Raw genomic sequence first — 14515 nt, forward strand, 5'->3', positions numbered from 1 at the left:
ATATTAGGGAGCTTGTTTCGAAGTGATGGATGCTTGACCCTGACTTAATAGTAGTGTGCATTGCTGTGGATTTGGAGAGCAGTCAAGGTTATGCTGTTGTTGTAATGAATCATTAATTTGTTGGACGGGAAGGAGAGTACGTGTGGTGTTAGACTGTCCACACACACTCATGCTCTCATGCTGCTCCGGTCCTCACCCTTCCTCAGCTCGGCACCTGTTTTGCACTCTAACTAAGCAAAGCCTTTTGGGTGTCATCCCGCATTTGTCCTCCTTTTGATTCCAGCTCTCAGCCCAAGTTTGAAGCGTCAGTAAGTGGAAATGCATGTCGACGTACGAACATGACTCGGCTCTTGCTGCTAATAAGCGAGGAGGATAAAGTGAGGTGCAATTCTCCTCCTGTCGTAGTGATGAACGTCACCTGGGAGTTGTTGATTGTCTAATTACATACCTCCTGTGTCCTTCGGCATCATGCATATTAATGCAGCTGTTTTAAGGTGTGGTGAAAACAAAGTGTGCATGTGTGTGTGTGCTGTGTGTTCGAGGCAGTTTACCCTTGACAGGGCAGGGCTACGCAGGCACATTCTCCCATCTGTGGTCCAAACCTTTGCTCCCAGCCACTGCATTTGGATTCTGCGGTTGTAGCCTGCACTATTCTTAGTTCTCAACAGTTCATGTGGAGTGAAATTTCAAAAACAACGTTCCCATGCGGGGACCGCCAGCACAGCTCGCGTCCCTGCCTCTATACATAAAGGCCGAGATTCAATTTGGATCGGATAAGCCCGCTGTTAAGTGGTTAGACTCTGACTGAGGTGGCGAATCAATAACTAATCAATGATAGTGTGTGGACTTACGATTTACACAGTGCCATATTTGAGATGTCAAGACGGCAATGAATCCATGTATCCTTGAGTCAGATCTGAGTTGGACAACTGGGATCAATATCAGGTGGTGAGACAGGCAGCGGGAGCAGGCGAGGGTCACCTTCACCCATCCCTACTGAATCAGCAGTATCTCTCTTGCACACACACACTCTCGCACACTTGAGGGCCTGCTTAGGTTACCAACTGCGACCTCACAAAAATGCTCATTATAGTGAACTCAACCTCCCCTCCGTTTCCTCATGAATATTTCATTTTGTTATTATGATTTCAGCCACTCTTTTCATAAGGTTACCACACCCTCCTCTGTGTTTATTCTACTGTTTTAATCCATTTTCCTTCAAAAGCTGCCACCGGCTTCATTTTCTGTATCATTCCCCTTTTAATGTGCCTAATTTTCTCCCAGCTTTTCCCATTTCTGACTCTCTTATCCATCATCATTGTGAAGAAGCTGATTTGCTCTGTTTAATTAAACCGCTCTCTCTCTCTCTCTCTCTTCCTGATGAGAGCTCGTCTCTGATGCGTCCTGGCAGATTGAGTGAGAGGACCTGTTGTTGTCATAGTGGTGTTCCTCAGAAGAGCGGTGTGTACACAACACGTGACCCCCGCCTTGACCTTGATCCTGTGACGTTATAAGATACTGTTTCCCCAAAGGGGAACATCACTGTGTTATCCAGCCAGGTGTGTGTCATTGCAATGCTCAACAATGTTTCAATCTTACACTAAGTCCCTTTGTATGTAGTCAGCTTTAATAAAATCACACACATGAATAGATTGTGGATTTATATCAGAGCATAGCGGATGTACTTTTCATTCCATGTATTCTTATCAGCTTTTTCTTGTATTGAGAGAGATGTTTCCGTGCGTGTTTACGCCACCGTTGTATGACAGAGGGAGATATTTTGTGTTTTTTTTCTTTTTTTCAACCCACAAGCATTTAATCTTTTATTTTTAAATCTGCCACTGCTGTCTGTTTTGTGTCGAGCACTCCCGTGCCCTAGATTTGAAAGTGAGTGAGCATCAGGGAGCTTTAGTGCACCCCACGTTGCTCGCGCAGTGCACAGTGTAAATGTTGGGCGGGAGAGGTCAGGGAGCAGATGTCAGATAAGAAGACGGCGAAGTCGGAGAGTGTTCTTGTGCATTTTCCCGTCTGCCTGCTGCTCCATCACCACCAGTCTATTCGTTCAGATGAGTTTAAGGTCACCAGTTATTTAAGATGCCTAACATGTCTGACCTCCAGCACCAGCCGTCGTGGGAGGATGCTGTAAGATTAGGAGCAGTGTGCTTCACTATAGGTTAGAGTGAGATGAGCTTAGTGTTGGATGTGTAGGTGATGGGTTCAAGTTAAGGGTTCGTTGTTGATTTCCTCACCTGTGCTGCACCTCGTTTGCAACTCGAGGGCTAACTGATTTTCATTATGCAATCTTTGTTTTTCATCATTGGTGGAAAAGCTTTAAAGTTTGATGATGTTAAGCTTAGATTTAATATTAATCAGCAACATTCTGATAATTAATTAATGGTTTAAGTCATTTCTGAAGCAGAAACGTTTCACATTCACTGGCTCCAGTTTCTCAGTTATGAGGATTTGCTGGTTTTCTTTGTCTTATGTGACACTTAACTAGATATCTTTGGGTTTTGGACTGGTGGTCAGACAAAACATGACATTTGAAGATGTCACCTTCCGCTTTAAAAATTCCTGACGGGTATTTTCCACAATGTGATATCTTTTTAGATGAATGGACAACATGAATATGAATGAATAATCAACAAAATAATCAATAGTAAAAAAAATAGTCCTTAGTTGCAGACCTAGTATAATGCTTTCCTATCAAATATGTCTGCTACTAACTAACTATTATTTCATTATCAATTATGTTTCTATTAATCGATTCATTGTTAAGTTTATAAATTGTAATGATAAATAATAAAAAAAAGACCCATCACAAGTTCTGAGAGCTCAAAGTAACATCATCAAGTTGCTTGTTTCATCTGATCAGCAGACCAAAGCCCAAAAATATTCAATTTAGAGCTGACATTAGCCGTTTAATTGATTAAAAAGTAAGCAGCAACTATTTTGATAAGCAATTAACCATTTCAGTCAATTTAAAAAAAAAAGAAAAAAAAAGAAGCCAAACAGCTGCAGGTACCAGCTTATCAAATGTGAGGATTTGTCATTATGACAGTTAATTGAACAACTTTGGGGTTGTGGACTTGTTGGATTAAACAAGACATTTGGTCTCTGAGAAGTTGGAATGACATTTTATATGTACTTAACAATTAAATTGACTCATTGAAAAAATAATCAGCAGATTAATCGATATTGAAAATAATCAATAGTTGCAGCTCTAATTCAATATACAATGATATCAAGAAAGAAGAGCCGCAAATTCTTGAAACTTGAACCAGAAAATATTTGGTAATTTTTCCTTTATGAATGAATAAAATGATTATTTGATTCTGTCGATCAACTAATCAGCAATTAACAAAATTACCGTAATTGTTTTAAGCTATTATTCACACTGGCGGCCACTGTGTACTGACGACTGCTCTCTTAAACGTTACCTTTGGGTATTCAGCGAAGTGCACGTGGTGACTTTATTATGTAACCATCAGTCGTGCTGACTTTGGTCTGCCTTATGCAGACTTATAAAGAACCTCGAGTCTTTGCACTTGCAGAGAGAGCAACAAATGGAGCCGTTAGGCATGCTGGTCACATTCTAGCTGACAAAACACACAGTCGGTTCATCAATATTCTACGAAATCCACATTTAGCAAAGACAACTATTCGCTGTCTTGAACATTCAGCGAGCATGCATAAAATACCAAATAAGCTCATGGAGCATTGTAGCTGAGCTAATTGAACAGGCTGATTTCATTATCCTATAGACCTCATTTAGAGCGGAAACAGAAAGCGGACAACGGAGCGAACAATGGCTCCACCACCAAGTCCAACCAACAGAAGCTTTTATGAGCGTGTAAACCCACTCTGCTGCTCATGTAAAGCTGTTCAGTGACATGCACAGTTAGAGTTAGACAATCACACTGGGAGCTGAATTAGAGCAACATCTCAGCTCAAAGCTGATTGTGTGAAAAGTTTCCCGTCTTTGCAGAAGTTTAGTAAACTCCGCCGCGGTCAAAGCCGATTATGTCAGAGAGCGATGTACCAGCTGAGAGACAGCTTTGATGGGGATGAGGGCCGGCATCTAGATAGACATCAGGAACATGGGGAGGATCACAAGAGCTGACAGTCACTGCATTCACCAGAAAGCCTCACTCATGTTACTGATACATGTTAGAATAGGTGTTGAGCTGCCCAAATAAAGGTGAAAGTCATGCAGATGTGTTGTTTCAAATGAAAGCTTGTGCACTTTGGACTTCCTGGATAAATCTGTCAAGACAAGTTGTTGTTTTCTTCTCCGCGTTGCCAGAGCTACTTTCTGTCTGCCGAGCAATTCAATTATTCACTCGTCTTAATTGTGTTTTGCCTACGCCCCTTTTTTTCCTGAAGGTCTTTCAAGGCGCTCTCCGCTCCAATGTCAAGTGCTATTCCCTCATGTCCTTGATTCGTTGCTTCAAGTTGACATTGAATTATTGAGCTCCATGGCAAAGCTCATCTGTGTAACTTTAATAAATGATCACCCTCGAGATCCAACCTGAAATAACGGCTTGGTTAATTTGTCCTGTAATAAAGATGTTTTGCTCCTGACTATGAGCTGCAAGGGTAAAAAATGGCCCCAACTAGAATTTATAGGACCTGAATTTTTAGCGATAGCACTGCTGCACCATAAGGTATTATTACAGTGCATTAATTGGGATGTTAAGTTTGTTAAGATGAAGCAGTTTGTCTCTCTTTTAGTGGAAAATGTAAATATTGTGGTTAATTAGCTAAGAACAATGAATGTTCTCAGGACAGGACAAGCTCGAGTATTTCTGCAATTCTGGGCTAAAAGGCATATTTCAAACAGAAAACACAGTGTGGCGCAGCTGTTTGTACTACACACCGAGTCATAACAGCCTTGAGCATTTGCTTTATGCTTTCTGATTCAAACAAATATGGTTAGTAAATAAAGAACAACCCCTAAGAATAGCCTCGAAGTCAAGAGGATGTGTGTTTTTGCCATTGACAGATTGCTGTGGTTTGAAATTACACTGGAAGGCCGGGGTTGCAGACTGTAGAGATCCTGAGCAGGTCTCTGGTGGAGAGGAAGTCAGTGAAACAAGATCTGTGTTGGTCAGCTCTTTCCTGACCTAAAGGTCAGAAATCTCAATAGAGCATGCTTTTTATAGGGCTAGATATCCTTGAAACCATATTGTGTCCTCCTTTTTATCTAATAGTTCTATTGTTGGCTCTATATAATTCATCTTCAGTAATATAGTGGCTCGGCTCTAGGGATCGCAATGACGGTCGGCAAACCACTTTGATTTGATTTGATTATATTAAGGATCCCCATTAGTTGGTGCCATAGCAACCAGCTAATCTTCCTGGGATCCACATTAAGAGCATACAAACACATTCAAATACAAGAATAAAAACCTTAGAAATAACTAGTTACAGATAAAACTAGGAGATAGCATGCCAAACAAAACAAACTACAAACACCACCACAGCAAACGAATTACAGTCTTAGATGGAATTTCTTTTTGAACGCTGACTAACAATGCAGCAGAGACTTTGAGGCAAATTATTCCAGAGAGAAATTGATCTATGAATAAAAGATCATACGGCGTTAGTTCTAGGATGAGGCAGTACAAACTGACCCTTTCTGGACGCTCTAGTGTTATAGTCATGCACAAATTTCATGAAATTACCTACGAACATTCATGGTTCCCAGATGATAAATCCTACGCTCTTTCATGATCCCCTGCCTTTTCCTCCAGCACCATGAGGTTGTCATGTTTTTTGTGAAATATCTCAATAGACATTCATGTTCCCCCAGGATGAATTGTAATTCATAACTTTGGTGATCCTCTGACTTTTAATCTGGAGCCATCATCAGGTCAAACATTTTATTTGTTTATCCCATCATATTCTCTTTTTATTAATAATTAAAAGGTGCTAAATTCCTTATCCAGAGCATTGATATAGCAGCAAACAACTATTTGCTATGTAAAGATATAGAGGTGTAATGTCTGCCAGCAGAGAATGAAGTCACTCTCCCTCTGTGTGTGTTGGGTTTGTAATCTGAGTTTCTCCTTGCTTTGTTGACATAGCCGGGCTGGCCATGTGTGGATTTTAGTGCTTATGGCTATATCACGGCCACTGCTCTGCACTGTGATCATACGGTGGTTACAGCTGATAAAGGTGTCGTCGCGGAAGTGTAGCATCCACCCTTCGGATCCCCCTCAAGTAAACACAGTTAGCTCTGTCAGCACTGTTGCCATTGTTTGCATTGTTAGCACTATTAGCACCATTAGTTGCTAGCCGCCGGCAAAACCGTCGCCGTGTTTAAAGCCTTGGGGAGACAAAGATATGCTCTGAATTCTGCATAGAGAACCTTGAAGAAGATATAAGAAGATATACTTTATTATTATCTCTTGGGGTAATTCAGTTTTAGCCAGTGTTAGCATGCTAACACATTAAACTAAGATTAGCCAATGTTAGCATGGTCACGTGAGTGTGTTCCAATCCATGTACTTCCTGAGAAGTACACTTCAATGTAGTGCACTGTGTGCACTCTGTACTTATTTGAGTAGTGCGTAAATTTCAGCGGGGAAGGGTCGTCTCAAATCGAATACTCTGCGGCACACTTACCGGAAATGACGATCGCAACATTTCACCGCGGCTCGCTACCCGCCAAAATATCTTCTTCTTCTTCGGGGTGTTACGGTAGCTGGCATCCTTTGTGTTGCACTGCTGCCTCCTTCAGGTTTTACCCGTGCACTAATCGCCAAAATATATGCCAGCTTTGTTGAAGAGAAATATGAAAGCAAAGTGGAAATAACGTTTCCAATGTCATCGCCTACGCCTACGATGTGTCCTCCTGTTGGCTGAAAATGCACCGGTATGTTTACGTATTGTTTTATTCTGTTATCTACGTATGTTTGAATAGTGGTCGTGGTCCCGCCCCTTCAGTTACGTAGCCAAGATGGCGACAATTGAGTGTGAGAAGTGTCCAGCGTTCCACACTCAACGATCTGACCGTTTTGAGTACAACATCCGGGTACTTTGAGTGCACTGCATTTTGCCGTACTTCCCAGTGTGAACGCACTTATGCACTCAGAATAGTAAATGTAAGTACGGAAGTATTGGAACTCACTCTAAGATTAGTCAACGTTAGCATGCTAACACACTAAACTAAGATTAGTCAACGTTAGCATGCTAACACACTAAACTAAGATAAGCCAATGTTAGCAAAGGTCACTGTGAGTGTATTAGCATGCTGACTCAAAGCATCACTACCTAAGTACAGCCTCACAGAGCTGCTAACAAACAGTATAGAAGCAAAGAGACAACCGCTGCTGCCATTTTGGACTGAAAAGCGGCTTATTATATTTATAATATGTTATTGTTCAACACAGACCATTTCGGTAGAATATAACAATAGAATAGAAATAATTTTGTTTTACTTTTTAGGCGAACGTTTTACTGGCGTACGACAGTCGCTTTCAGTCCAAAATGGCAGAGGCGTAGCTTTGATGCTGGGTGCTGATGTTGCAGTGGAACAAACAATTGACTTTCACTTCTTGGCAATATGTGTTTCTTTGCTGCTGGCATGGCTGTCTTGTTTTAAATTGAAACAGTATGAGTGAGTAAAGAAAAGGTCATCATATAACCTTCTCATCACTTTACTGTCACATAGGCCTATTGCCATTTTGAAATAAAGAAGCGCGGTATGATGGTTTAATGGTCCTGAAAGCAAATCCAGTGTGTTTAAGGTTACATTAAAATTGTATTCATTTCAAATGACTGTTTACTTAATAGTCCACTGAGTTACACAGAGTCACATGCCTGAGTCTGAATTTGATGAGATAACTTTGTCACAAGCAGTGCATTCCTCCCCAGTCTTGATTGTCTAGCACTGTGTTTTTAGTGCACACAGTAAGATGAATGTGCAGGGCCCGTTTGTAGCATCAACACCAGCAGCAGAGGGAGAGCACAGCAGTGTCAGGGTGTGTCTGCGGCGGGACGAGTCCAGGCTTCAGCGGACCTGACAGGCTGTGGCTCATTAAACCCCCATCAGACGCAGGAGGTCAAGACAACAGCTACAGCTCAGGCGACACGCTCTGCCTCCATGCGGATAATGTAGACACGCGTTGTGACTGTGTAGGCCCAACAGGACAGGATAATACCCCAGACCTATCAGCTGTTTCATTCTTCACATTTTAATCATCGCTTCCAACTGCTGAGGAATTCAGAGAAATCTTTACATCAAGCATGAAGAGACTAACGGCTTATGGAATTATTGTTCAGATTAGATGGAAAAAGTTGATGCTTTTGTTTTTATTCCCTTCTCACGACACACTTAATGCAAGCTGTATCGCTGTGTTTTCTGTGTGGGAGGACGGCTGGCTGGCTTTGGAGAAGCAGGTCGACAATGTTGCCGCAGAAGGTTTCACAGTGGGGTAGAGAGAGAGGGACTGGGGGCACTGTTTGGCAAGGATGAAGTGATAAGCATAATTTCAGGTTGAAACATGGCGGCGTAAACAGCCCTACTTGTTCGATCGCGTTTTATTCAAATGTGCAAGAGCAACAGTGACAGCGTTGGCTTTGAACCAGGACTGAAATGCAAGTTGTGTGTTTTTGGGTTCTCGGTGAACCGGCTCAACTGTTTCCCAAACTCTGACTCATGTTGCCTGAGCTGCAAGTCCTGCAAGGTCAAACAAGTGAGTCCTATGCCAACCTCAGGCTGTGTGGCGCCTCTCGATCTCCATCTGACCTCTGTGCTTCCCTTTTTTCTCCCATTACTCTCAGAGTGTGGGACAAAAACACACACAATCCATCTGTATTTCATAGTTACACATTTCATTCTCACTCTATTTCTGTTTTTTCTTATCTAATGTCTCTACTGCCTTCGTGTTCCTCATTTGTCCGTCTCTGTATATAAAAAGCCACCAGGGACCCCCTCTTTTGGTCGAGCACTAGGAGAGAGGATGGAAGAATTGGATCACTGTCAGATCTGCCAGTTGAGTGACCAGTCAAGTGGAAAGGATCAGCTATATCCTGTCCCTCTCTCACTCTTTAAAGCAGTCTCATTAGGCCTGCTGGACCAAAGGACCCAGGGTGCCCCTGCTTAGGGCTGGGCCGGGTGTTGTACTCAGGGAAGCCCTGGCGGTGTTATCCCCACCCAGCCGAGGCGAGGGTCGTCATAGTCACACAGTCGCTTAAGAGGATTGGATCTTAGTGAAGTGATGTGTAATTGCTAATCTCCTGACCACAATGTAACTGGAGATCAAGATTGTCCATTAGGAATATTGTATTTGAGCGAGTTTCTATTAGCAGGTGTTCCAAAGTACGTTTGAAGGAGTAGTTTGACATTTTGGGAAACACGCTTATTTGTGTTCTTGCCTAAGATGAGGAAATTGATACCACTCTTATCACTCTTCATTAGATATGAAGATACAGCCAGGAGAAGGTTGAAGGCAGGGGTGAAACAGCTAGCATGGCTAAAAAGAATCCACCTACCAGGACCTCTGAAGCTAACATGATATATCTGGTTTGTTTAATATGTACAACCGAAGCAGATTGGATTTTTAGGCCGATACTGATATTGATATTTGGAAGTTAAGTAATTCAGATAATGATATATCGGATATACTGTATATTTTTTGTCTATAAACAAACAATCTTGATACAGATCCCAAAATCCAAGACCGAGATACATACCAAGCAGGACATATTATAGTTCAAATATCATGAAACTTGTCAGTTCTCTCCAGTCCACAAGCTGGTGACACTGTCTCTGAATTAGCTCTCACCTAGTTTGTCATTTCTTCAATGTAATTGCTTGTTACCTATTTGCCAACATATAAATCAATACTGGGGCTGCACAGTGGTGCATTGGTTAGTGCTGTCGCCTCACAGCAAGAGGGTCGCAGGTTCAAATGTGGAGATTGCATGTTCTCCCCGTGTTAGCGTGGGTTTTCTCCGGCTTCCTTCCACAGTCTAAAGGTTAGGTTAATTGTTGACTCTAAATTGCTCGTAGGTGTGAATGTGAGCGTAAATGGTTGTCTGTCTCTATCTGTCAGCCCTGTGATAGTCTGGTGACCTGTCCAGGGTGCACCCCGCCTTCGCCCAATGTCAGCTGTCAATGTTATCCCGAATGGGATAAGCGGTTACGGATAATGGATGGATGGATAAACCAATACCGATGCATCTGCAATAAGCTAATATCGGCCTGGCCAATTTATTGGTCTATTTTTTTTGGACATAACCCCTTGTAAAATGGAAACAATGTGTTAATTGATGGTTATTAGAGGTGGTAGGTAGACAGAGTCAGGCTAGCTGTTTCCCCCTGCTTCCAGTCTTTATGCTAAGCTAAGCTGTACACATCCACATTTAACAGATGAGAGTGGATTCCAACGAATACGATTTCCCAAATTGTCAAACTTTTACAATGAGCTTCCTCTTTCATGTAATCTATATGCCATGTTTGTCTTGTGTATCTGTGTGAGTGTGTCAAGGTGACAGTGCTGAGGAACATCGTCCGCTCTCTCCGGACATCACAGCTGTCAAGCCACTGTCGACTCAAACAAATCTTCACCATGTCAGCCACATCCTCAGCCCAAACACACACACACACTCAGACACCCAGCTGCTCCCCAGGAAACATTTTGCAGCAAAACACACTGAGCAGACAATAGGAGAATCTGTCGTAGAGAATACAAACAAACGGGGTAATTATTCATTGTCCAGAAAAATCTATAAAAATCTATATTTGCGCAAAAGTATCATGCATCACTGTAGATACAGCAATGATTCTGAGTACTGCAGTGTTTGACTTAGCTCACCTGTCGAAACATGTGTGCATACAATGACCCGCATCCTTTTATCGAACGCAAACTAGATTTTCCCATGTGACTGAAGATGTGCTGGAATGTGCACTAACTCCTATGTTGTGTGTTTACATGAAAACATGTCAAGCCAGCAAGCGCAGTGACCGTGAGGGAATGTCTCTCTGCGTCTTGGGTGGACAGTCATGGACGGTGCTGTAGTATATTTGCATAAAACAAAGGCGCAGTTCCCATGTGTTGTGTTGTTCCTGGCTCCCATGCTCTCAGAGAAAACGCCCATTAAGCTGGAATTATTCATGACTTTTGCCAATTCTGAACACTGCAACTCCCCAGACCTCAGACGTCGACAACTGACAAAGGTTAAATAGCAAAACAATCTTCTGCGTGAAGTCACAGGATCTTTCACGTCCCGCTTGTTATGTAATTGACACTTTTGTACTTGTCTCACACCTTGTGCTCACCCTCCAATCCTGTTTCCTTTTCTGCTCCAGCTCATTTGCCATGTCTAAGACAGCGGTGAAGAAGCTGCACTGGCGTTCCAAGGTGCAGGACAGCTTCGTCCCCTTGCTGGGCTCGTCGGGGGAGCTGGGGATCGCCATTGGTGGAGGAGCGGATTATGGAGAGTTTCCTTTTGTCACGTCGGCTCCGGGGGGCGGACTCACAGTGGGCGACATCATCCTAGAGATCGGGGGAACGCCAGTGTTAGGGATGACATTAGGAGATGTCCGTGGCGTCCTCAATTCCTGCCCCCATCCAATCCGCATCAAGACTGTGTCACCAGGTATGACTCAGCATTAGCTCATTGTTTTGATAGACGTGTAAGTAATCACCACACAGTCAAGGAAAGGTGTGAACATAACAGACTGCTAATGGACTTTATGTATTACACAACGCCCACAATAATGCATTCAATCTTTAATCCTTTCATGAACACTGCCGACAGTTTGACTTGTTGCTGTTTATGTTGCACACCATTGCACTTACACTTCATCGGACAACACCCAAACAATCTGTTACACTGGCGCCCAAGCTGTCATCCATAATAATGTTGCACAATAACCCTCACAAGCCAAATCTGCAGCCTGTAGCATTCTGATGCTGCTTTGCACTCGTCAATTAGTCTGGATGTGTCAAGGCGATCGGTCAATATGCGGGTAGCAAGTCAAAATTGCTGATGACACATGACAAGAGTGTGGCGATATAGTTGTCTGTCACCAAGAGGCCTTGATGTTTAAGAGGGGCTGGGGGTAACGGATGTCTATGTTTGCTCTGAACAGAGCAATATGTCACCAGAGTGTCACCTGACCACCGCTCCCGATGGCCTTGCTCGCCAGATTGATAGCCGATTTGGCTGCAGGGGGTGTAAATGGGGACCTTTGCTCCTGGTCCGTCCGCTGCTGGTAGATCCATTATCTTTTCTGAAGCCGGTCCGGCCCTCCCCGGGCAGCTTGACTGTGCGTAGCGTGGACAGTGATGGATGAGCTGATGCGCCATGGTGCTGTAGCACACCTCCTCCTACTCCTACTCCTACTACAACTCCCTCTGCTCCAAGCCAGCCGCTCAAATACAGGACACCAGGATACATCCCCCAGAGAGGCAAGGTTTTAGCACTGATACGGGTGCTCTGTGGACAGAAACAAAGAGTATAGTTATGTTATTTGTCCATCAAATGTTCACAAATTTTAAAGTTTCCTTCAGTGATTTCTGACAGCGCAGCCCTAGTTCTTTGTATTGCTATTATCCTTGGCATCTGACTGCCTTGCTTTATTGGTCGCCCATAGGAGTGGGGAAAAAATCGTCACAGCATAGTATCGTGATATTTTGCGTAGCAATATTGTATCGATACACAGACGTCAAGTATTGATCTCTTATTATATAACTCAGTCTAACTCAGTCTAAAAGTTAGAGTGAAGATACTGGTATCATATGAAATTAGTCATCGATTGGTATCAACCATGTTAGCTTGTCGGGAAGAACGCTAGATAATGCTCCAAATTTAGGCAAAATTTTGGCGAGGAAAAATGGCATGGCCATTTTCAAAGGGGTTCCTTGACCTCTGACCTCAACATATGTGAATGAAAATGGGTTCTATGGGTCGCCACGAATCTCCCCTTTACAGACATGCCCACTTTATGTCCACTTTAAGTCATAATCAAGTCAGTACACTGCACACTGTTGTTGCCTGTTGGGCTTGAGTTTGTCATGTTATGATTTGAGCACATTTTTTATGCTAAATGCAGTACTTGTGAGGGTTTCTGGACAATATCTGTCATTGTTTTGTGTTGTTAATTGATTTCCAATAATAAATACATACATTTGCATAAAGCAAGCATATTTGTCCATTCCCATGTTGATAAGAGTATTATAATTGACAAATCTCCCTTAAGGCACAATTTGAACAGATATAAAATGTGTGAATAATTTGCGATTGATCGCGATTAACTATGGACAATCATGCGATTAATCGTGATTCAATATTTTAATTGATTGACAGCCCTACTTATATTCAGCATATCGCAAAATGTTTAAAATCCCAATAAGATCCTATCGTGATTTAAGAACAGTGATAATAACGTATTGTGGGGCTTTCCCTCCCCTAGTAGTCCATAAGGTTTGCACCATTCAAATTCTTCACAACATCCAGGCATTGTCGGCTCATTCAGTTTCAGAGAGCTGATGTCGAGATCTGAATTTTGCTCTTCAACAGACAAGAAAAAAAGCAGCTGTTTCACATGATGAACAGAAGCCCATAATTTCCCCTAAAAGGCAGCTGGCTACATTCATTTCCCTTTACAGGCAGCAGAGGCCAGTCGTATGTACGTGCAGATGACTGCCTCCAGTAATAAAGTTACACCACTGTGACGTTTTTTAATAGCACACAATTCAGTCCGCTATACTGGGCAGAGCCGCTGTAACAGACGGCGGGGGCGGGAGGGTGGGTGGGTGACAGGGGCGTGGATAGCTGGGCGGCAGCCTGTAAGGGGAAGCACCGACAGAGTGGTCGTCTGTCAAGCTACAAGACGCTCTCCGCCGATCCATAACAGCAAGCGACCTGTCATCAGAGGCCGTAAAGCACTTGAGATGATATTAAGAGATCAGATGGAGGAAGCTGATCATCTCTGCCTCTCCTGGTGACAGCCTCAACTGTTTGTGTCTGGAGCAATTAACCTCAGTGGGTTGTTATATATGCATGAGGGAGTCGGGGAAACACATTTTATACTCAGGATCTATGTGAGGTGATATAGAGCGATCAGTGGGTGTGAATTTGAATGTCTAGGTTGTAAAATGATGGTGTTAAATCAAACCCGGCAGCAGTAAAAGTTTAAATAAATTCCGGTCTTATTTGATGGGCTACAAACAAATCTTAGAGTTAATTTACACCATTGGTGTTAGTGCTTACTGAGCTGATTTCTTAATGTCTCTCTCCTCCCCCCATCTCTCTCTCTCTCTCTGCTTCTTCTTCCTGCCACACTTGTATCTTTGCCCTTCCCTCAGGCTCATCATTGTGCAAGGATCTCAGGTTGTATCTGAGCAAGTGTTTCACACCCGGCTCAGTGGACAGTCAGCTTCAGCAGGTCATCAGAGAGAACCTCTACCTCCGCGCTGTACCTTGTGAGTCCCATTTTGTGCTTCTCTTCCTGCCTTCAATATACTGTATCTCTCTATATACCTTGTCTTTATATTTT

The 14515-nt window shown here is 42.9% G+C and overlaps 1 protein-coding gene across 4 annotated transcripts in view; it reads left to right on the forward strand.

The window, feature by feature from the left end:
- The window catches only part of LOC119489619 (membrane-associated guanylate kinase, WW and PDZ domain-containing protein 2), a 49285-nt gene that overhangs the window by 4623 nt on the left and 30147 nt on the right, over positions 1–14515 (forward strand). For all 4 annotated transcript variants that reach the window (XM_037772310.1, XM_037772311.1, XM_037772312.1 and 1 more), the window contains 2 exons: positions 11321–11610; positions 14325–14441. In XM_037772310.1, the coding sequence (XP_037628238.1) occupies positions 11331–11610; positions 14325–14441 (397 nt within the window). In that variant the 5' untranslated portion in view covers positions 11321–11330. The remainder of the gene's footprint in view (positions 1–11320; positions 11611–14324; positions 14442–14515) is intronic.

This window comes from Sebastes umbrosus, chromosome 6 (genome assembly GCF_015220745.1).
Source record: "Sebastes umbrosus isolate fSebUmb1 chromosome 6, fSebUmb1.pri, whole genome shotgun sequence".
Taxonomy (NCBI): domain Eukaryota; kingdom Metazoa; phylum Chordata; class Actinopteri; order Perciformes; family Sebastidae; genus Sebastes; species Sebastes umbrosus.